This window comes from Sus scrofa, chromosome 16 (genome assembly GCF_054392235.1).
Source record: "Sus scrofa isolate SSC_HxYL_T2T_F1_AM1 chromosome 16, Sscrofa_HxYL_maternal_Yorkshire_Landrace_v2.0, whole genome shotgun sequence".
In the NCBI taxonomy this organism is placed as follows: domain Eukaryota; kingdom Metazoa; phylum Chordata; class Mammalia; order Artiodactyla; family Suidae; genus Sus; species Sus scrofa.
The window spans coordinates 38,641,937-38,665,995 of record NC_139398.1 but is presented as its reverse complement, the minus strand read 5'-3'; the positions used below and the strand labels follow the sequence as shown (position 1 = coordinate 38,665,995).

General features: G+C 39.3%; 1 protein-coding gene across 2 annotated transcripts; it reads right to left on the bottom strand.

Moving 5' to 3' along the window:
• Positions 1-1,596: 1,596 nt before the first annotated feature.
• Positions 1,597-23,620, bottom strand: RIMOC1 (RAB7A interacting MON1-CCZ1 complex subunit 1). Of its 2 annotated transcripts, none has more exons than XM_003133915.5 (6): positions 23,494-23,620; positions 19,170-19,276; positions 16,418-16,561; positions 14,634-14,765; positions 13,624-13,738; positions 1,597-7,200 (listed from the first exon to the last, which is right to left on the bottom strand). In XM_003133915.5, the coding sequence occupies exons 1-6, from the start codon at positions 23,591-23,593 to the stop codon at positions 6,917-6,919; spliced, it is 882 nt and encodes a 293-aa protein (XP_003133963.1). In that variant the 5' UTR covers positions 23,594-23,620; the 3' UTR covers positions 1,597-6,916. The 2 variants fall into 2 exon arrangements, 1 of the variants encoding a protein (XP_003133963.1); XR_014831241.1 differs by having other exon boundaries at positions 6,610-9,810; positions 13,269-13,738.
• Between the last annotated feature and the right edge of the window lie 439 nt (positions 23,621-24,059).

Genomic DNA, 24,059 nt, shown 5'->3' with positions numbered 1-24,059 from the left:
CTCTTTTGAACTCTTACCATGTGCTAGGCCCTGAAGAAAGCACTTTGAATATTAACTCTTCAATAACCTGTGAGGCAGGTACTATTATTATCCCTGTGGTAAACAATAGCAAAGCACAGATTGGTTAAATAGTTTATGTGAAGTCACAGTTAGAAATTGGGATTTTATCTCAGGCCTCTGGCTCCAGAACCCATATTCCTTACTGCTAAACAACCCTATTCGAAAGCTTGTGTCCATTCACCAATGTGCGATAAAGCCAATCTATTGACACCAGGTTGTGGTGAAGGAATGTGCAGTGTTTACTGCAGACGCCAAACAAGGAGCATGGGCAGCTAATTAATGCTCAAAAAGACCTGAATTCAGAGAAAGGTTTTTAAAGACAGAGTGAGGGAGAGGTATACATGATCAGTTTGCAGACATTCTTCTGATTGGTTGGTGGTGAGTTATATGGAGTCACCGTCAAACTTCTGGTTCCACATGGTCTGGGGTCTTCATACTTGTGGTCCACATACAGTTAACTTTTCCCACCTGGCGGGGGTTTCAGTATTTGAAAAACCAAAGGATTTGGCTCATAGGAGTTCCTATTTTGACTCTTGAGTAACAAACCCAACTAGTATCCTTGAGGGCACAGGTTCAGTCCCTGACCTTCCTCAGTGGGTTAATTATCCAGCAATGCTGTGAGCTATGGTGCAGGTCACAGATGCAGTGTGGCTCTAGCATTGCTGGGGCTGTGGCTTAGGACAGAAGCTGTAGCTCTTATTTGACCCCTAGCCAGGAGCTTCATATGCCATGGGTGCAGCCCTCAAAAGCAAAAAAAAAAAAATACAGCTCAGAATATTACCTATGGGAGTTCCCATTGTGGCTCAGCAGGTTAAGAACCCAAAATATTATCTTTGAGGATTTGGATTTGATCCCTGGCCTTGCTCAGTGGGTTAAGGATCTAGGGCATTGCTGCAAGTTGTAGTGTAGGTGACAGAATATTACCTATGGGAGTTCCCATTGTGACAGATGTGGCTCGGATCTGGTGTTGCTTGGCATAGGCCACAACTGCAGTTCAAATCAACCCCTAGCCCAGGAACTAAAAATATGCCACAGGTGAGGTGCTTAAAAAAAAAAATCCTTTGTTGTATTTTCTCACTTCTATGATTAAATTTATTTCTGGAACTTGGGGAAGGAAGGCTTAGGTGGCTAGTTTTTCTACAAACAAGAGCCAAGTGGAGGAGTGGGAGAGGTTCTATCCCAGGAAGGCCCAATAGGGTCCTGCTTGGTTACAAATAGTAAACTAAGATGATAAAAGTTTTTATTCTGGAGTTCCTGTTGTGGCTCAGTGGTTAAGGAATCCGACTAGGAACCATGAGGTTGTAGGTTCGATCCCTGGCCTTGCTCAGTGGGTTAAGGATCCGGCGTTGCCGAGAGCTTGGTATAGGTCGCAGACATAGCTCGGATCTGGCGTTGCTGTGGCACAGGCCAGCGGCTACAGCTCCAACTGGACACATAGCCTGGAAACCTCCATGTCTTGGGTGCGGCCCTAGAAATGACAAAAAAAAGTTTTCATTCTGACACAATACCTAGATATAAAAGAAAAAAAGACACAAATATAGGAATACGATTTTATTTTTTTTTAAAAGTTTATATGCTTCAAAACATTCTACTTGAAAATTTTCCTAGAAGTTGGAAAACACAAAACAGTAAGAACAGCAGCACAAATACATAATGCATACTTTAATTGTGGATACATAAATGTATGTTAATGTAATACTTCCATAACGTGATAGCTCATATTGTGTTAAAAAAAAAAAAAATACATGGAGGTGATACTAGAGAACTGTGGAATCCTGTATTCTGTGGCATATGGGGTATCCTTATGGGAGCGAGAAAAGGAGCCCTTGGAAGGTGGAGAGAGAAAAGCGACAAGCAATCTAAATCTAGCACATCAGCCAGCTGTGTGTTTTATTTTGTTTTGTTTTGTTTTTAATAACATTAAAACGAGCCTGAGAATGCCTTTAGAGGCAGTTCCCACTTTACTGAACAAGAGAGAATTCCCAGTGGGATTATAAAGGCAGGAATGTAAATTTTATTGTGGGAGTTGTAGCCATGACTCACACCTCACTCTACAACATGCAAAGAAATAAGGGAAAGCCTTCAGTCATGAATTGTATTTTAATCAGCATCATACAATTAACAGTAGCCAGAAACTCTTTAACCAAGTCTCAAAGCCTGGTTAACATGAGACAATTCATAATGGAAAACAATCATACAAATTTAAGGATTATGAAAAATCCTTTAACAGTTTAAGTTTTAGTAACCATCAAAGAGCTCAAAATGGAGAGAAACTCCAACTGTAATAAAGGCTACAAAACCTTTACGTTATCACTTACCTATTAATAAAGCCCGCACTGGAAAAAAAAAAAAAACCTTTAAATGTGATCTAATTAAGTTCTTAAGCAGTGATTCATTCAATTCAGCATCAGAACTTCCATAAGAGAAACTTTATGAATATACTGAATGTTCAATGGCACATTTCATGGTATTTAACCAAAGGGGTAGAACTTGAAGACACAAATGCTCAGGTAAATAGGTGCTTTAGAGGTACCTTCCCACCTCCCGTGAATAAAACAGCACTGCTCTCCAGAGTCACACTAGCCCCATACCTGCTTTATTCCTCACAGCACTCACCACAGACACGATACACATTCCTTAAAATGAATTAACTTCCTCCTCTAGAATACAAACTCTGGTGTTTTACAAAGGTATATCCTCAGTGCCTAAGATAAAACCTGGCATATAGTAGGCACATAATAAATAGTTGTTGATGAATGAATTATAGTACTTTCCTTATGTGAAGATTTGGTATGTTGAAGTTATTTAATCCATTCTAAATGAAACAGAATTTACTTAGCAGTCTTTAATGCACACAAAAATGTGTAGCTCATTGCTTTGTAATACATCACAGTAAAAGGCATTATTTAACTGTTACGGTCTGCAAATTATTTTCCAATTGTGTGGGGGATGAAAAAGTTGTATAAAAAGCACTCAATTGTACCCTCATTAGTGTACCAATTGGTCAGAGATCCAAATGGTTCACAAGGGTCATGAAGACAATACGGCGTTCCCAGCTTCTGAAGAGAAAGTTCTCTTATTTTCTCTGGTTCTAAATCTAAATAATACTTTACTCCTCTGAGTAATACCCTCTCAGCCTGGTCAACCATGGGTATAGAGGGTGTGGCAGTGTATAATCCAACAGCAGTAACCCTTTAGGGCAGAGTTTAGTATTTAAGAATCATGTCTCTTATAAACTCAAAAAACATCACTAAGGGCCTACCATTCATTAAGCATTATGTATAAAGATAAATGTTTAAAACATGGAGTTCACCAACTCATTAAAAAAAAGTGATTAGAAAGCAATGTGATCAGTGTGATAATTTGGGAGGGGAGAACTCAGGGAGCAGAAGAAAAGGACCATGTAACTCTGACTGAACAGGGCTGGAAAAAGCTTCATGAATACAGTAATACCGGAGCTGAGTCCTAAAGGAAAAATGAGTATTCACATGGACACAAAGAAGGGCAAAGCATTCCAGCCTAAGTAAGGAAGACATCGAGGGAAAAAACATATAGCACACTGCAGAAGGAACTAGTACACTGGTGATCGATCATGAAACTCTAAAAGGGGTGGGGAAGGGCAGTCTGTAATATGAATTTTTTTAAATTTTTTGGGCTGTGCTTGCAGCATATAAAAGTTCCCAAGCTAGGGACTGAACAACCCATACCACAGCAGTGATCAGAGCTGCTGTATCGACAGTGTTGGATCCATAACCTACTGCATCAGAGAACTCCCTAAATCTTTTTTTTTTTTTTTTTTTTTTTTTGCTTTTTAGAGCCGCAGGTGCGGCAAATGGAAGTTCCCAGGCTAGGAGTCCAATCGGAGCTATAGCTGCTGGCCTATGCCACAGCCACAGCAACAGCAACGAGGGATCTGAGCCTCATCTGCGACCTATACCTTAGCTCATGGCAACACCGGATCCCTGACCCACTGAGCGAGGCCAGGGATGCAACCCACTTCCTCATGGATATTAGTCGGGGTTCCTTACCACTAAGCCATGAAAGGAACACCCTCCCTTAAATCTTTATACTTAAACAGCACAAAGGTATTTTCATAGTAAAACTTGTTAAAAGCTAGGTTAAATGAAAATCTTAGCCATGTAGGGATAAACAAGAAGACAAAGGCAGAGATAGAGACTCTCCTTGTCCCAAGAAGCTCTATCAGAATGTTCACCAAAAAGGAGCCTGAAGAACCTTGGCCTAGAATATTGTTCACACAGAAAGAAATGCAGAGGGGAGGCAAGTAGGCAGAAAAAACTAGGTTATGACATTCTGTGTTGCCCTGCTTTGCAGAAGACTGAAAAAAGAGAAAACATAAACTGAAAAAGGTTTTAGATAAAAAGATGATGATTAGTTGTTTGAACCAATGTAAATTTACTGGATTTAAAATTACTATGGACTAAGTGAAGACACTGAAGGGGCAGTTAGAAAGGAGTAGAGAGCAAAAGCTGCGATTCAAGCTATAGGTTTGGGAGTCAGCCTAACATTGCCGGTAGCAGAAGCCATCTGTAACATCAAACAAGAATACAGCTGAGCCTTGAACAATGGGAGGGTTAGGGATGCAACTATCCCTAGCAGTCAAAAATCTGAGTATAACTTACAGTCGACCCTCCATATATGTGGTTACTCCGTATCTGCAGATGTAACCAATCACTAATTATATAGTACTGTAGTGTTTACTACTGAACAAACTCCACCTATAAGTGGACCCGTGTAGGTCAAACCTGTGTTGTATCAGAGTAAGTAAAAGAGAAAAAAAGAAGAAAGGAAGGAAAAAGGGGAGGAGAAGGAAGAAAAAAAAGATAGTTCTCTGGGAAAAAAACAATACCTACAAGGTATTGTCGGAAAGAAGAGAAGACTCAGGGGAAATGAGGGAGCTGGCAGAGAGGAAAGGTAGAGACTGATCTTCATCATGAAGCAGGCCACCTCTTTTCCTCTAAAAAAAGGGGAAAATGAACAGAGCAAGGCAAGTAAACAGACACTAACCTCCTCAGAGTCTCTATTTTCTATAAGATGGGACCAAGAGCCATGCACTAGGGGTGCGACAAAGGGCCAGAGAAAAGTGATGAGATGTGGATTAGCAACCGTGGGAAGGGATAGGGGCGACACTAGTAACAGATGAAAGGCTTAACTTGAGGGCTCTTCTAAAGTTGAAGGTGAGGGAGTTCCCTTGTGGCCTAGTGGTTAAGGATTTGGCATTGTCACCACTATGGCTCAGGTTAAATCCCTGGCTCAGGGATTTCTGCACGCTGCAGGCACAGCTCCCCAACCCCAGCCCTCCCCCAAAAAAGTTGAAGGTGAGATACTTAGAGTGATTCTACTTTGACAGGCGGCAGGAACCTCACAAAGAACTAAGCATCCCAGAAAAGAAGGTAGAATGGTAGGATTAATTAAGGGACTTTGGAGAGCACTTAATATGGTGCCCCCCAAGGCAGAAGGTAGATAAGGAAAGAAGAAAATCTGAAAGAAGCTAATGGTGAGGAGAAAAGAGTCAAGAGGAAGAGGCTATGAAGAAGCTAAAGAGATAGAAAAGAAATAAGAGAAAAATCAATAAAAATGAAGAATTTAAAAAAGCTAAAAAGATGAGAATATCATTAGTGACTGAAATTTAAAATTTCAGAAAGATAAATTCAGGATGGTGATATTCATGGTGTGGCCATGGGAGTTAAGTTCCTGGAATGTAATGAAGTCAATGGCCCAGAGGTCAAAGATACTTGCAAGGTGTCAGATCGATCCAAGACAGCAACAGGAATTGAGGTAGACAGAAAGACTGTAAGCAAGATACTAGGTTAGCCTATTGGCCTTTAACACTCACCCCTACTAATAAAGACAAAAAATATTAAAATTTCAAAACATGGAAAGATGTGCCCCAAAGACATATGAGCTAATGGCAGACTAAAATAACTTGGTTTTATCTTCAACACTCATTTAATACACTATACATATCCTTTTAAACAAAATAGGAAAATCATTTTAAAATTTTTATAAAATGCCTAACAGACTAAAACTTTTAAATGCCATTAGTAGTATGTGGTGCAATAATTAAAAATTCTCTTGTGGAATCTTTCATTATCTTATTCTGGAAATGGCACCTGGATATTAGTCACAATTTTTCATCTTGCTTTTTTTATATCCATAGCATATATCCAAAGCAAAGACATGACTTGATTTTAACCTATGACGTGAAACAAACCTCAAGACAGGGAAATTAAACAATAATCTATAGAGGAGTTCCCACTGCGGAGCAGTGGGTTAAGAATTGGACTGCAGCAGCTTGGATAGCTGCAGAGGCATGGGTTCAATCCCTGGCAGTGGGTTAAAGGATTTGGCATTGCCATCACCGTGGCACAGGTCAGCAAGCTGCAGCTCAGATTCAATCCCTGGCCCAGGAACCCCCACACACCAAGGGTATGACCATAAAATTGAAAAAAAAAAAAAAATTAACAATAATTAAAGATAGTTAAAATGGTCTATTTTAGGTATGCATATTGTACCACAATAAAAAAATAATCTAAAGCAATAAAAAAAATCTTTATAAAGATAAATTTGATTCCTCCTTAGTATTACTTACAGGATATTTGAGGTTCAGACTGAGTTAGAGTAATACAAATGCCACTTTAGAAATTAAAGAATCATTCCTTCATAGGTATTAGAATATACAGTGAAAGAAAGATGGTGACTGCATTTTTAAAAAGGGTAATAACCATACTGGTTTTCTTTATGTAGTGTAATTCAGTATCAAGGTGTCTTTTCTGGAACTTCCATTTCATGAGTCTTTTGGTTTGTTTTCTTGTTTGAAAAGGACTAGGTGAACTTACTAGTTAGTGTGATGTTGAAAGAAGTTTAAAATTTGTTTTGCATTTGTTGTATTCCATTCTTGTTCTTTCAGGGGTCCTTCGCACACAGATACATACTTTTTCAAAATTTTTTCTCCCACTTCTCGGAAATCCAAGGGTTCTTTGTATGCAGCGTAGCTTGCTCCAGAAACACCTGTATCCACTTCATGATTTTCTGGCTGTTGATCTGCACAATGCTTCAATCCCCAGTAACACATTTCTCCACTGTACATCATAGCCAGCAAATGAATATCACTAAATATTCCTAGGAAAGTCAATGGAGGGATAGGAATTAAACAATTTAAAAAGAAAACTTGATGATTAAGACTCTAATAAATTCCTTTTACATCACTAAGCATTTTCCCTTCTCATTTAACAGCTAGACTTAGAAAAGCCAAATATCCCTAATACAATCCTCATCCTCAATGGCACTTCAATCTCTATTTTTGTCTATAAAAGAGGCCCAAGCCCACTTTCACCAATAAAAAAAGACTTATTTTTAAAGAATTGTTTAGGGAAGTTCCCCAGTGGTTCAGCTGGTTAAGGACCTGGTATCGTCACTGCTGTGGGTCAAGTCACTGCTCTGGCGCAGGTTTGATCCCTGGCCAAGGGACTTTCACATGCCAAGGCTCAGCCAAAAAAAAAAAAAAAATCATTGAGGTTAGTGTGTTAGCTTTTCTGGAGTTGTCTTTAGGATCTCTTTGAGAATCCATCTAAAATGGCAAACCCTCTTCCAGAATGTACACCCCACACCCCAAATACAGTGTCAGAGTACTCAGACACTCCCTCAATCTCATCCATGAATACAACTTTTATTTGGAGTTATACTCTAGGATCAATATAGTTCCTGGAGTTCCCGTTGTGGTGCAGTGGAAACAAATCTGACTAGTAACCATGAGGTTGCAGGTTCAATCCCTGGCTTCCCTCAGTGGGTTAAGGGGGTTGCCATGAGCCTTGGTGTAGGTTGCAGACACGGCTCGGATTCTGTGTTGCTGTGGCTGTGGTGTAGGCCCGCAGCTATAGCTCTGATTCAACCCATAGCCTGGGAACCTCCATATGCCACGGGTGTGGCACTAAAAAGCAATAATAATAATAATAATATAGCTCCTATCTTTTTACAAGAGTGTACAGAGATGACCCTGCGTAATCATGTCCCTGAGAGGCTATATAATTATAAATTACCAAAGATGTTAAAATATATCCAAATGCTTTATGTTCCCAGGAAAAAGGAATATACTCCAGGATTTTCAATAACTGAAAACATTCTTGGAGTTTCCGTCATGGCTCAGTGGTTAACGAACCCGACTGGTATCCATGAGGATGCAAGTCTGATCCCTGGCCTTGCTCAGTGGGTTACAGATGTGGTGTTGCCATGAGCTATGGTGTAGGTTGCAGACATGGCTTGGATCCCGCTGTTGCTGTGGCTGTGACATAGGCCAGCAGCCATGTAAAGATCTGGGGATAAATTATTGACTTTGTATAACTCATCAAAGCTCTTTAAATCTCAATTTGCAAAAATCACGGTTCCACATGCCCTACTTATTTCATGTAATTTTCTTAAGGAACATGGAAAAATTAAAATGTATAAACCATAAAGTGCTATTAAATTATATGACTAACTTTTTAGAGTCATTAAAATACAAATAATGATCTATTCTATTACACAAGTACTGGTGTGATTAGAAAAGTTTACCTCAAGTAAGTGAGCATCATAATCTCAGTTGCTTACCTAATGTCTTATCAGAAATGACATGATAGTACTAGAGATCTAAAAATAGAAGAAAAATTCAACTTCCAGAACTGTTAGTTTTTGTCTTGAATATATTGCTAGATTTTTGCAGTCTCAGAGTTTGTTCCTACAGTTCACCCTTCACCACAAATTCAGCTAATAAATAGTAACAAGAGAATAAATAAGCTTAGCAGAAGAGTTGATTCATTACACTGTTATATCAACAAAAGAAATCATCATTTAGGAGCAGAATGTGAGGGTTGCATTCATGGAAATACGATAGGCTACACTCAATTATGCTTTTTATGTATAAATTCAGTAAGTACAATGCATATTACACATAATCTTTTTTTTCACTTTATTACTTCATAGGTAAAAGATCACAAACCTCAAGAAAAAGCTGGAACAGCATTAGATATTATTCAGAATATAAAGAGACTTAGAAGTGAAAAAACCTGAGTGTAAATTAATGACTTTGTGCAATTCACCAAAGCTCTTTAACAGCAAAAAAAAACAAATCAAGATTCCACATGAGCTCCTTATTTCATGGAGTTTTCTTAAGGAATAGTTTGTGTGGTTTTTTTTCCCCAAATTAACAATTTTCACTCCAGAATTATATTTTATATTAGATCAGTCATTTCATTGAATGCATATCCCTTTTCATTTTTGTGATCCTATATCCTAATTATTCCTAAAGAGACTGCTAGAGGGAGTAAAGAGATAGAAGCAAAAATGAAAGGAAGGTTGAACTTTTAAGCAGACTAGAGCCTGAGGAGGAGGCACTGAGCTAAGTTCCACATAGTGAAGCCACTTGTGAAGGGTAAGTGTTTGCTTAAAGGAGATCTGGGATCCAATTCATGCTCAACTCTAAGCTGGCCTCATTCTTTGTATTAACAAGGAGGGACTGCTAAGCAGGATACACAGATATCCTATGGGAATGTATTTCTAGGGAGAGAATGAACAGCTACATGCTAAAGAGTGGTTCTCAAAGTTTAGCCTGCATTAGATTAGAATTACCTGGAAGGCATGCTAATATGCTAATTACTGGGCCTCTACCAGTAATTTATGATTTATGAATCTGCATTTTTCTTTTTTTTTTTGTCTTTTCTAGGGCCACACCTGCAATGGCATATGGAGGTTCCCAGGCTAGGGGTCTAATCGGAGCTACAGCTGCCAGCCTACACCACAGCCACAGCAATGCAGGATCCGAGCCATGTCTGCGACCTACACCACAGCTCACGGCAATGCTGGATCCTTAACCCACTGAGCAAGGCCAGGGATCAAACCCGCAACCTCATGGTTCCTAGTTGGATTCGTTAACCACTGAGCCATGACGGAACTCCCTGAATCTGCGTTTTTAACAAAGTCCTAAGCCCTAGGGTTAGGCTGCCCGTCCATAGACTATACTAACCTACTGCATTAAAATATCAAAGGAAGAGATGAACAAAGTAAAAATTCACACTCTCCCTCTCTACTCCCTCAAGGAATCCACTACTCTGTAACTATCATCTTTTTGCTGCTATACATTTTCCTTGATACTTTTTCTAATGTTCAGCATGGTTTTCAATAAAATCCTCACTTTGTACTGTTCATATCCTCTGTGAACACAGATGTAACAGTAGGGGGTGCGGGGTGGGGGCGGGTATTGAATAACCCATGAAGTGAAGGCAGAAAGACGGTTTCACAGGGGGAAAAAAAAAATGGCCAGATATCATTCTCTAGAACTTGTGATGTCTAAATCTGACTGCAGTATGATTACAGGAGGCTATAAAAATAGATTCCTGGATGCCACAGGAAGGGCATGAGAACAGGCAGGTGGTACACAGAAATCTGTATTTTTAACAAGCTATCCAGGCAATTAGTGATGTCAATTCAGAACTGCTCCTTGAAGAGATCTGAAATCCACGTTCTAGGCTAAGCAATGAGCCAAAGGCTGCTGGGAAAGGAGGTTCCTCGGTGGCATAAGAAAGGTATAAACCAACAATGTGGACAGCTGAACAGTTTTTTAACTGATTTAACTCCACAGTTATTCTGACAAGGCTATTTTTATAAAGGCTCACAGGAGACTGAAACACAGTAAATGAGACAAAGGAGTTTACTAAATATATTACTTGGTAATTTTTAAAAGCTGAAAATTTAATGGCATACAGGTAATGTTCGAAGGAAAAATGATTACCTCACCTTGACAAAAAAATCAAACTAAGTATACATTTTTTTTTAGTTTTATCTAAAATCAGGTAAAGTATCATTAGGTTCAAAAATATTTTCATGATTCATATGGAATTTTTCTAATTAGTATTAAAAATTATTCAGAGTTGTGTTTTACATTGGCTAACAATTTTTTTTTTTAATTAGAACCACTCTGCTAGGGTCTTAGGAGTAATTAAGCCTATGAAAGTAGGTTTCCTGGCTTCTAATCTACATCTCAAGAACTGAAGAAGGAAGGAGAAAACTGCCTTGGATGAGAGCAAGAAGCCAAGCACAAATGAGGACTCACTCCTATGGCAAAACTGCTATGGAGTCAACTTTGTTTTCTTGTGTGAACTGGAGTTTGGCACTTGCCATCAGCCTCTATGTGGATTAAATCATGAGCCACTGTAGCTGCTGACCCACAACAGCCTGAGTGAAGCTCAGGGTGGAGCTCAGGAATACAGGCAGGCTGCGTTCTGGGAAAACTGGAAGAACAGGTCTTCAGATAGTTAGCTATTTTTAAGTGAAGATTCTATGAGCCCAATTCTTGCATCGTCTCATGTCTAGAAAAACACCAAAATCCTTCATGGTGATGTCTGCTCCTCGTGATTAATATTCACGAGACCAGCAGCAAACTTTTGTAAAATGTGTACGTGGCTGCATGCACCTCCACTTCACCTTCATCCAATACACCCTGACTCTGCCCTTGCCTCAGTGGAGCGGTTTTCTCCCGGCTGAGAGGCTGTCTCCCAGGCTCAAGTCCTAATTTTGTCCCAAATAAAACTTAACTCTCAACTTTAAGGTTGTTCATTTTTTTTAAGTCGATGTTTATTTCCTGAAGAAAAGAGACCCTATCTGTGCCTTTGATTCCCCAGTTGAAGAAGCAATGGAAACGAACCATGAATGCAATTAATTACAACCTAAGAGATGGCAGCAGTACCACATGATAAAAAAAAAATAGTAGGCCATAGGATTATATATTACTTTACAACTAGAATTGGGAGAATAAGGGAAATTAGTGACTTATGCCCTTTTCTTTGGTTCTAAATCAGCTTTAATGCCCAGCCCTGCTTTCTTCTTTTCCACCAATCCAGGTGGGTGGGTGGGTGAAGAAATTTTAGAAAGGACATTTTCAATGCAGCTATCAGTTCACTAGTTACCTGGAATAAATACTTCCCACAAATATATCGAAATATCCCCATGTTTGTTAACATCATGCCTACTGAAGGAGCACTTTATATTCACAAGTTTGATAAGCTATTTGCCTGAATAAACTGAAAATAACAACTTGTAGACACCAGTAGCCAGTCATATGTTAATGACATTTAAATCATGGGGCTTTTTTCTAGCAAGGTTTTCTAACAGAAAGGAAAAGGCTGCAGAAGCTAACAAAGAAAGAAGATTTAAAATACACTTATAAAATTTAGAATTTTCCCTAAGAAGTTTCCTTCTTCTTCCCTATATTTGAAATTTCAGATGAAATATAAAATAGAAAGTTTACATATGTAATCTAATATCACTTGCCAGCTATGTGACCTTATCAGGCTCACAGGACCTCAATTCTTTCATCTGTAAAAAGAGATGGATCGTCCTTCTTAAACCACAGTCTAAAACCCAAATGATTTTCTATATCTAGTTCCTGACATTTTTAAGTGCATAGATGTTTATGACAGAAACCATGCAATTTTCATTCTTCCCTCCTTTCTTAGTAAAAACTTTATTTGGGATGGCAATATATAATGTAAAGGGCTATACATCCCAGATCCCTTGTAGCTATGTATGAAGCCATGTGATTAAATTCTGGCCAGCGAAATGTAGGTAGAAATGTTCTAAGTATTGTAGTAAGTTTCTGAGGTTGAAAGAAAGACTTGGCTGAAAGACATATTCTTTTGCCATTCCTATAGACTAAAACATAAGTGAGATGGAAGGAGCTCCATTCTCAGACACTGAGATAGTGAGAATGGAAGCAATGTCCTCAACAAGGAGGCACCTTGCACAGCTCTTGCAAGTACTGTTTATATGTATTCTATATAAAGCGCCTCCCTCTGAAGCTATAAAGCTCCACTTCAAAAGACGATGGAGGAAAAAGATAGGAACCTGATGATGCCATGAAGCCACCAAACAAGTTCTGGACCTTTTTAAAGCGTAAAAGCAGTAAATATCTTCTTGTTTAAAAGCTACTTCCGGAGTTCCCGTCGTGGCGCAGTGGTTAATGAATCCGACTAGGAACCATGAGGTTGCGGGTTCGGTCCCTGCCCTTGTTCAGTGGGTTAACGATCCGGCGTTGCCGTGAGCTGTGGTGTAGGTTGCAGACGCGGCTCGGATCCTGCGTTGCTGTGGCTCTGGCGTAGGCTGGTGGCTACAGCTCCGATTCAACCCCTAGCCTGGGAACCTCCATATGCCGTGGGAGCGGCCCAAGAAATAGCAACAACAACAACAACAAAAAGACAAAAAAGACAAAAAAATAAATAAATAAATAAAAGCTACTTCCAATCTCTGTAACAAGTAGCAAAACCTAGAGCCTGATCAGGGCTTTGTGGGGATGAAAAGTAATTAAAGGCAACACGATTTATTATTCTCCTTACATTACTAAGTAGAGATCAGCAGTATTTTTCTACATTACATGAGATTTTTGAATTTTTTAAAAAGCCTTTTATTTTTGTCTAAAATGTAATAAACTTAATTTAAATCAAGTTAAATCTAATAAAGTTCTTAAAGTCTTAAAAAGCTCTAAAACACCTAGAAAACTGCAAAAAGAGATCACATTACCTTCACTCAGTAATTTAGCTGTGTCTAGGTCTTGGAAAGAAACGCCTTCATTTAACTGGATGGGACACCGAAAATTTAGCATCTGTATCAAGTAACTGATTCCATCAATAAGGTACTAAATGAAAGTCAAAGACAAAGAATCAAAGTATTATATGCAGAGCTGTAGAAACTTTAAATGTTAATTTTTTTACTCAAGAGGAAATTGGCTAATATACAGATATATCTTATGGCCATTACATTACAATGGTCTAAGGACCTACTACCCTAAAACTTTTATATGTATAATCCTCCAATTAATAAGAGTAAGGCAGTAGTTCCTGTTGTGGTGCAGTAGAAGGGAATCCGAATAGTTTCCATGAGGATGCAGGTTTGATCCCTGGCCTCACTCAGTGGGTTGGGGATCCAGTGTTGCTATGAGCTGAGGTGTAAGTCGCAAAATGGCTGGGATCTGGCGTTGCTATAGCTGTGGTTGTGGCTGTGGCCAGGAGCTGTAGCTCTGATTAGACCCCTAGCCTAGGAACCTCCATATGGAGCGGATTCAGCCCTAAAAAAAAAAAAACACCAAAAAACTAATATTAAGACAGGATCTTTGGATTTACTGATTTGACCAGAAGAGTCAGGGCAAATCGGAGAGCCACAATTTTCTAGGAGCAGGGTCATGAGTGATCTTTAGGAGTTACTGCTAATAGAAACTCACAACCAAGTTTTTTCCTCAGGCCAAAAAACATGCTTAGAAATTAATACAGATTGTCTACCTTGTATTTTGAAAAATGAAAATCCAGAACTTAAAAAAAAAAAAGTGTAAAACTTCCCAGTTTACAGAGGGCTTTCACATGTTATCTTATTTAATCTTTACAGTAATTCCAATTTAAGATTACACAGCTGGTAAGGAAAGGCCTAGGCCTTAAGCCCAGATCCTTTGATTCCTCTACTCTTAATCTTATACTAAAGATAGCTTTTAGAAACCTATAAATGTCAATAATCAGAAATGTATGAGGAATCCTTTTTACCTTTTTAAGCAAGCTAGATTTTCTTGTGAGCCATTCTCTCCTTTTGGTCAGAGAATGACAGTACATATAAAGTAGGGCTCCTCGTCTCCAAGAGAGACATTCCAGGAGTTCATCCCCAAGCAAATCGCAGTGCTGAAATACAACAAAGACATAGCTAGAAAAAGAAATTTCATGTCTATAAAAAAAAAAAAAAAATTAAATTTCAAAATATTGAGCAATTAAAAATACTTATTTCACAAAATTTGCTCTTCACTTAGCAACTTACACAGGAATGTCTTTAAATCATTTGGAAACAAATCTATTGCTACATGAAAGTTAAAAAATTTCCAAATTTTTCTAGAAAATGATGTTCAAGTATTTTGTAGCCAATTCTCTAGTATATGTGAAATATAACTTTTCCACAATCTGACTGAAAAAAATAGTTTTCAGATGTTACTTGAAACAAGATCATACCAATTTCTACTATTCCTAAAGTAAAATAATGAAAAGATATACACAAAAACAATTTTAATAAACCAAACTTTTACTATGTTGTATCATTTAAAACTTGAGATTATTTGTTTCCACAGTTAGCATTCCCTGGCAAAACACAAAGAGCAACAACGATATCTAGGTAAAGATAGCCAGCAGAGACTTAAAGATGAGAAATTACTGGCTTGGAAGAGTAGCCAGGGCTAGAGATAACAATTTTGGAATCATCTAAATAGAAATGGCAAGAAGAAGCATTTGAACAGGTTATCAAGCAAAGTCAACAGAGAGACTATCAGAGGATTAAGGAGATATTCTTGGGGAATGCCTGTGTTTCCAGAATGGGAGAGAAGGGAGATGCTTGGAAAAGAGCAAGAGCATGACTTCTCAGAGATGAAGAGGAGCATGCAGAGCCTCCAAGGGAAGGAGTGATCTGTGCTAAGAAAGACAGCACATGTCCAATAGGATGAGGAAGGTGAAAGGATAAGAGATGTGGTCATTAGATTACTAAGGATCTTCAAAAAAATATAGCACATGCAAAAGTAAAGGGAGCACGGAGTTCCCATCGTGGTGCAGTGGTTAATGAATCCAACTAGGAACCATGAGGTTGCAGGTTAGATCCCTGGCCTTGCTCAGTGGGTTAAGGATCCGGCGTTGCTGTGAGCTGTGGTGTAGGTTGCAGACGCAGCTCAGATCCCGCATTGCTGTGGCTCTGATGTAGGGCGGTGGCTACAGCTCCGATTAGACCCCTAGTCTGGCAACTTCCATATGCCACGGGAGCAGCCCTAGAAAAGGCAAAAAGACCAAAAAAAAAAAAAAAAAAAAGTAAAGGGACCAGAAATACCAAATGTGTGCATTTAGAAAGTGACTGGGCACTGTAATGACAATATAATACCACGATACAAACATTCTGAAACAAATTTATGAAAATACAACACTTCAGTTGTGACATCAGTCTGAAGTGTTCAACTTTCATATATCCCTTCTTCAATCAGAAACAAAGATACATTTGGAGTTCCCCTATGGCACACAGGATCGGCAGCCTCTTGGGAACACCTGGACAAAGGTTTGATCCCTGGCCAGACACAGTGGTTTAAGGATCCAGCACTGCCAAAGCTACAGCTTGGGTGGAGACTGAAGCTTGGATATGATCCCTGGGCCCAGGAACTCCATATGATGTGGGGCAGCCAAAAATGGAAAAAGAACAAAACAAAACAGAGATAAAGATACAGTCAAGAAAAAAATACAGATTCTAATGAGTAGTACAACAGGAATTAGCAACATTCCACCATAATTCACAGTTGTGCAAAACTTACTTTTGGATGCATATTGTTTTCTTTTACTAAAATTTCTGGTTCTGAAAGAAAACTTATCAACTCTTTTACTTTCTCTGAAGAATCCTCAGGAAAATCTTCATCTACTAGCTTGTTCTCCTCAAAATATGTCATGTCCAAAATAGCCTAAAGTAAATGAGAAAAAAGGTATCTATAAATGATTTAAATTTTAATGAATTACTCTTGACAGTTTTATCTTACAAATATAGATGCTTTATTAGACATTTACATCTTCTGACACAGTATTTAAATTTGAGAATATGTAGCTGTAAATATAATGAGATGAATTTCACATAAAAATTCTTAGGATTTTATTAAAATACTGATTATCTAGTTTCCCATAAGAAAATAAAATGGGATATTTATGTTTTAATTCAGACAAGCTAATCATATACAATATAATTTTTAAAAATTTGATTATATTCTTTGTTATTTGTATATATACACTTTTTTTGGGTTTTTTTTAGTGAATTTTTTTTTTATTACTCAAATGAATTTATCACATCTGTAGTTGTATAATGATCATAACAATCCAATTTCACAGGATTTCCATCCCATAATATATACACTTCTGGAACATTCTCTAAATGCCTGCCATATTAAGATAAGGACACTACTTCTAATTTTGCTTATTGAATCTTCAAAAGATGACCTATCTCCCCAAATGAAGAGCTAATATTTGGGGATTATGTATCCTGCCACCCAATAAAGGCAGCATACCACCAACAATATGTAATACCAACACTAAAATCCTAGCATGCCTAAATATAAGACTCTGTTCAAGCACTTTTTTTTTTTTTTTGGCCGCACCCAGCGCATACTGAAGTTCCCAGGCCAGGGATTGAACCCATGCCTCAGCAGTGACCCAAGCTACTACAGAGACTACATCAGATCCTTACCCTACTGCATCACAGCAGGAACTTCTGTTCAAGCACTTTAAAATGACCCAATCCTTTTTCTTTGTTTAATCTACTGGACTAAGACTAAGGAAACTGAATTCTAGTATCAATTCTACCTAACTAAACAATAAGTCATATTTTTTTTTTTTTTTTTTTTTTTTGTCTTTCTGCTATTTCTTGGGCCGCTCCCGCGGCATATGGAGGTTCCCAGGCTAGGGGTCAAATCGGAGCTGTAGCCACCAGCCTACGCCAGAGCCACAGCAACGCAGGATCCGAGCCGCGTCTGCAACCTACACCACAGCTCACGGCAACGCCGGATCGTTAACCCACTAAGCGAGGCCAGGGACCGAACCCGCAACCTCATGGTTCCTAGTCGGATTCGTTAACTACTGCGCCACGACGGGAACTCCAATAAGTCATATTTAATCTTTTTTTTTGGAGCCTTAGTTTCTTCACTGGCAAAATAAAGAAACTGAACTAAAAGCCTTTCAAAGTCCCTTGCTTTGAGGGTAAAATGAATTGACATATGTAAAGCACTCAAAACTGTACCTAGCACACAGAACTACTTAAGTGCTAAGGGTGGAAGGCCTAGCCAGCGAGAGAGAGATTGTATTCCTAAAAAAAATGAGCTGCTGATTCAGGTCCAAAGTGGTTTAGGGAATTTTAATCTGTATTTCTCTAGTTCTTTTGCCTTAAACTCAGAAATAAGTTAAAACGTTTAGAACTCTGCCATGCGAAAGAAATTAGACAAGCACAGAGCCTTCTGGCAGGAAAGCTAGGCAGAGTTCTCCCAAACTGCAACCATTCTCTGGGGTTTGTGAGTAGTAGTCATTCAACCACATTTGTAGACAGAAGCCATAAAGAAAGCAGAGTGTCAAGCACGAAAGTCCTACGAATGTGCATTCTGGAAGTTAACTAAGTTTACTCTACTTTCTTTAATCTTGTTTTTTTGTGGGGTTTTTTTTGTTTTGTTTTTTCTAGGGCTGCGTCTGCGGCGTATGGAGGTTCCCAGGCTAGGGGTCCAATCAGTTTACTCTATTTTCTATAACCACTTCATCTTTATTATCCCTTGGCAATCAAGTAAGGGCATATGAAACACTCTTATCAACTAGGAAGTGCTATACATATGTTAGTTACCATAATAAAATTATGTTTCTTAATGTCAATTTGCTTCAGCAATGTTTGGAGAAAACAAAGAAAACAGATCCTGTCCATATGGAGATCTGAATTTGAAAGGAAAGTAAAAGAAGAAGGGGGGAACAGAAAAATCTTATGGATCTGCATAACTAAAGCATAAGTAGTCAAGTCAAGAATACTAAGGAAAGGTGATTTTCATGGAAAAACAAATAATCAGCGCCCTTACAAAAACCTCCATTCCCTCTGACTAACCTTCAAGAGCTTGGAAACTGCACTTAAGAGTGTTCTGCTTAATCATCCATAAAGGGAAGCAATTCTGTTATCTGCAATATTTTTTCCTGATTTTTTTTTTTTTTTTTGGCTGCACCTTGGCATGTGGAAGTTCCTGGGTCAAGGATCAAACCTGTGCCACAGCAGCAACCCAAGCTGCTATAGTGACAGTGCTGGATCCCTAACCTGCTGCACCATAAGAGAACTCCTTTCTGATTATTTTTTTAAATCAACATAACCAGTAAACTTTACTTCTTGGCATACTGCCTCAAAGTTTTAAGCCTATATGCTTGATACATATAGTCTGCTGAGCAAAATTAAACATTTTAAATAGATAATAGATTGATTTCATTACACCTAAACTCTGGAGTCAGCCCTCTTAAATAAACTGGCCCCTCCAACATGTCAGAAATCACATGTTTCTGTACCTGTGTGTAAAGTTCTAGAAGATTTGATGGATTTGAACATTCTTTGTCTTCTCCACACAGAAGTTTCAATTTTTCTAGAGCTGCAGAGGCCCGAATTAAAAAGTGATCTGTAAGAGATAAAAACATGATACTTCATATAGTTTGAGTGTTATTTAAACGAAAATAAATTACGACTCTAAAATGAAGAAATGAGGAGTTCCAGCTGTGTCACAATGAGATCGGCAGCATCTCTGCAGCACCTGGACTTAAGTTTGATCCCCACCCAGGCACAATAGGGATCCAGGTTGTTGCAGCTATAGTGTAGGTCACAACTGCGGCTCAGATCTGACCCTTGGCTTGGGCACTCCATATGCTATGGGATGGCTGAAAAAGATAAAATACAATAAAATATAATTTAAAAAATGAATTTGTTATATCATGGAAATAATAATATCTTGTAAAACATGAAGTATATCATAATGCCTAACCCTACTTAAATTTATCATGGCAATTTATTCTAGAAAGCTGCTTTGAAAACTTTCTAGGTTCAGCTGCCATTTCTTAAGTGCAATCTGGATTTCCATAATGCTTCTTTTATGATGTTGGCATATTCAAAATGTTTAAACAATAAACTTAAAACTTTAAAAACTTATAATTTCATAAATGTACTCTCCAAAGTAACATGATTAAATCAAATACCTCAAAAAAAATGTAAGCACTCTGAGCAATTATGTGTATCATAATTGGGTTTGTGTGTTTATGTATGCAAATAGCTGTTACACTTAAAATTACACAATACACCTGAATATTTTATTCCTTTAAAAACCTAGAAATAGGAGTTCCTGTCGTGGCGCAGTGGTTAACGAATCCAACTAAGAACCATGAGGTTGCGGGTTCGGTCCCTGGCCTCGCTTAGTGGGTTAAGGATCCAGCGTTGCCGTGAGCTGTGGTGTAGGTTGCGGACTCGGCTCGGATCCCGCGTTGCTGTGGCTCCGGCGTAGGCCAGCGGCTACGGCTCTGATTGGACCCCTAGCCTGGGAACCTCCATATGCCTCGGGAGCGGCCCAAAGAAATAGCAAAAAGACAAAAAAAAAAAAAAAACCTAGAGATGAGACAAATTACCTAATTCCTTCAAAGCCTGGACAAAATTAAACTAAAAACTTCTGATATATCCTCTAAAAATAACTCCCCCTCATTGTCTAATTTATTCCTTTTCTTTCATGTCATATTCCCTTTGCTTCTGTTTTCACTTTTTCTTATAGATTTTTCCTCCCTAACCTACAAAGTGTTCATACCAAGGTGCCATTCACCTTTCTGCATCATCGCATGTAGTCAAATTTAAATATGCTTACTATCAAGATGCTTACATCCCTGTGTGTACCCTTATGTTGTTCCCTACTGAAATACATACTCTTTCCTCCTCACTGGCAAAGAAAAATGTAGCACTTTTTGCTAAAGGTCCATCTGATCCAGCCTCAGCACCTAGACAGACAGGTAAATTATTCAGTGTTGGAACAATAGCACCACCAGCTTAAGTTGCATCTGCTGACAATAATATGATGACCTTAAATTTTCCCTGGTAAGGCTCTCCTGTACCTAGACTAGATCACTATCCACCTAAAATGAAAATTACTTCTTTATCATTGCCATGCCATCTCCCCTCAGTCCAGAAGTATCATCTATAAGAGTTCCCGTCGAGGCTCTGTGGTTAACGAATCTGACTAGGAACCATGAGGTTGCAAGTTCGATCCCTGGCCTTGCTCAGTGGGTTAAGGATCTGGCGTTGCCGTGAGCTGTGGTGTAGGTTACAGACTTGGCTCAGATCCTGCGTTGTTGTGGCTCTGGCTATTCCGGTGGCTATAAGTCCGAATGGACCCCTAGCCTGGGAAGCTCCATATGCCACAGGAGTGGCCCAAGATATGGCAAAAAGAAAAAAAAAAAAGTATCATCTATCAGAAAGATTCTATCATGAACTGAAATTGCATGGAACATGGCACTCCTTATATGCTTCTTTAAACAATTTAGTTGATATTTTCTTAATTTGCAGGATTATTTTAAATATAAAGACTTGCACTGAATTCAATGAATATTTGCTGAAGTATCTCACATGAACTCATAATTACGGCGGTAGAGGGATAATGGCTCACATTTCAGAAAAATTTTGTAAAATGTAGTATTTTCCCTGGCCACTTAAAGTAGTGACTGGCAAGGTGAAGACAAATGATTCTCACATAATTCCAGGAGAAAGTCCCTCTCATGGTATATGTCCGTATAGTAAACATAATATGTTGTACAATGAAACTAAATGAACAAGAGTTGACCAGAAACAAAAAGAAGAGTATTCTCAGACGGAGTGTCTGGCTGTATCATATTTAATTTAAAGCCAACAGGAGGAGTTCCCGACGTGGCTCAGTGGTTAGTGAATCCAACTAGGAACGATGAGGTTGCAGGGCGAATCCAACTAGGAACCATGAGGTTGCAGGTTCGATCCCTGGCCTCACTCAGTGGGTTAAGGATCCAGTGTTGCCGTAAGCTGTGGTGTAGGTCGCAGATTTGGCCCAGATCTGGCGTGGCTGTGGCTGTGGCAGGCAGCTATAGCTCCAATTAGACCCCTAGCCTGGGAACCTCCATATGCCACAGGTGTGGCCCTAAAAAGACAAAAAAATAAATAAAAATAAGTAAAAATAAAAATATCAGGAGTTCCCGTCGTGGCGCAGTGGTTAACGAATCCGACTAGGAACCATGAGGTTGCGGGTTTGGTCCCTGCCCTTGCTCAGTGGGTTAACGATTCGGCTGTGAGCTGTGGTGTAGGTTGCAGATGTGGCTCGGATCACGCGTTGCTGTGGCTCTGGCGTGGGCCAGGGGCTACAGCTCCAATTCGACCCCTAGCCTGGGAACCTCCATATGCCGCGGGAGCGGCCCAAAGAAATAGCAAAAGGACAAAAAATAAATAAAATAAAATAAAATAAAATAAATAAAATAAAATAAAAAATAAAAATAAAAATATCATTCAAAGGTAAATTGTGAGTGTAAATTATTTTTGCTGTATGGGGAAAGAACACCAAATTCATTTCAAATACAATCAAGCACATTTTAATTAAGCTTCATAAAATCAGAAAATCTTGATGAATAGCTCATACACTATCAGTTTAATTCTACTACATTTCAGAGCTGTAAAACTAAACAAGAGTATATACCACTTTACGTTTATTTTCAACCTCTACTCTAGACTGGATTAAAGAACTCTTGTAAAATGAGAAAGGCTTTTGAGTGCAGTAGTTAAGTGAATAAGATATATTCTTTGATCTCTTTAGACTGGTTCAAATGAAGCTGGAGTGGGGTGGAGATCCTTGAACAGCTTATTTAGCAGTAACTTGGATATACTTTCAGGAGGTAGTTACTACTGTCCAAAAACTATTCATGATTCACTTAGCACAAACCAAAAAAAGCAAACAGCTTCAAGTTAGTCTGTGGGTTTTTAAGAAGAGGCCCCTAAGAAAAGCCAGCAAAATAATCGTCACTGGAACTAGAGCCATTTTATCCTGGACCCTATTTAATAAATTTACCAACTATTCAATCTCTTAGGAAAACATTTCACTACTATTTTCCCATGAGTTCGATGACAAGACGGTCTTCAAGAATTTTTAAATCTGTAGTAAAAGTACAAAACTCAAGATGAAATAATGTAGAACCTACAGGCAGCTGAGAGAACAAAAGTCGAAGTAAATCGCTACACCAATTTTTCCTAAGTAAACAGCTTGTACATTTCCAAAAATGTGTTCCAGTACAGACAGATCCTTGAGAGAATGGAGGTGATGAATGTATAAGAATCGTCTAAATTATAGAGATGTAAAGCTCTTCTGTATTGTTTACAGTTGAGTTTAGAATCTAAATTTCCAACACGGAAATTTAGAACACAGCAGTGAAAAAGTGGAACTGTTACACACGCCTAGCTATCTTTACTGCAGCAAAAACACCACTAGTTGTTTGCATACCATCACCCAACTTTAATCACTCATTTAAACTTTTGTGTGTACTTTCATACAGATCTTGCCTTTTTCCCAGTCGCTCCTGAGACAAGGACAAGCAGCCATTGAATTGACTGAAATATCAGCAGTTTTCCTGGGTTATGAAATATGGGGTCTCCAAGAAAACGCCTTAGCTTCAGGCGATGTGAGTTCTAGGAGGAAGACAACTACCGTGCAGCAGGAGCCAGAGACGCAAACAACACCTCTGGCCTGGGATCCATAAGACTTACAGGCCGCGGCCTCCGCTCTTATGCAGAGCGAGCGCCAACTCTGAACCACCATCCGCCCGCCCGCCTCCCTCTTCTCGGCTCCCTCACCATCTTCGCCGGCGGCTTCGCTAAGTTGTTGTATGTGGGCCTGCGCCAGGTCGCCGAGCTCCTCCACTCGCCTCACCACACTGGAGCCTGCGGCCGCCATGGCCACAATGGGCGGGCGCGCCCAGCCACGTGACCGCGCCGGCCCGAGGTCACCTGATCCCCTGCGCGGGCGGGGCGTGGGGGCGGAGCTCGCCTACTCGATGGGAGGGGACTCCAGCTCGCGCAGAGGAGCCGCTTGGGTCTGCAAAGGCTGTTCCAAGTTACTTTTCTCCTCTGGGTCTTCTACCACCAGAGCTGAGAAGCAGGGAGACTCTTGGGGCGGGCGTGACGTCATGGCACGCTTCCTGCCCGCAGCTTCTCTAAACCAATTGTAAATCCGCCCATGTTCCCAAGCTGATCCAGCGCCTAGCAGAGACTGGCTGGTCTCTTCTCTCTCTGGAGCTGCCCTTACGGGCAGTAGAGACGACTGGAAAGTCTAGAGGTTGGACTGTCTGGTTTGGGTTGCCTAAAATGTGGAAAGCCTTACTGGCTCTCTTGGAGCACATCCAAATCGCTAAGAGGTTATT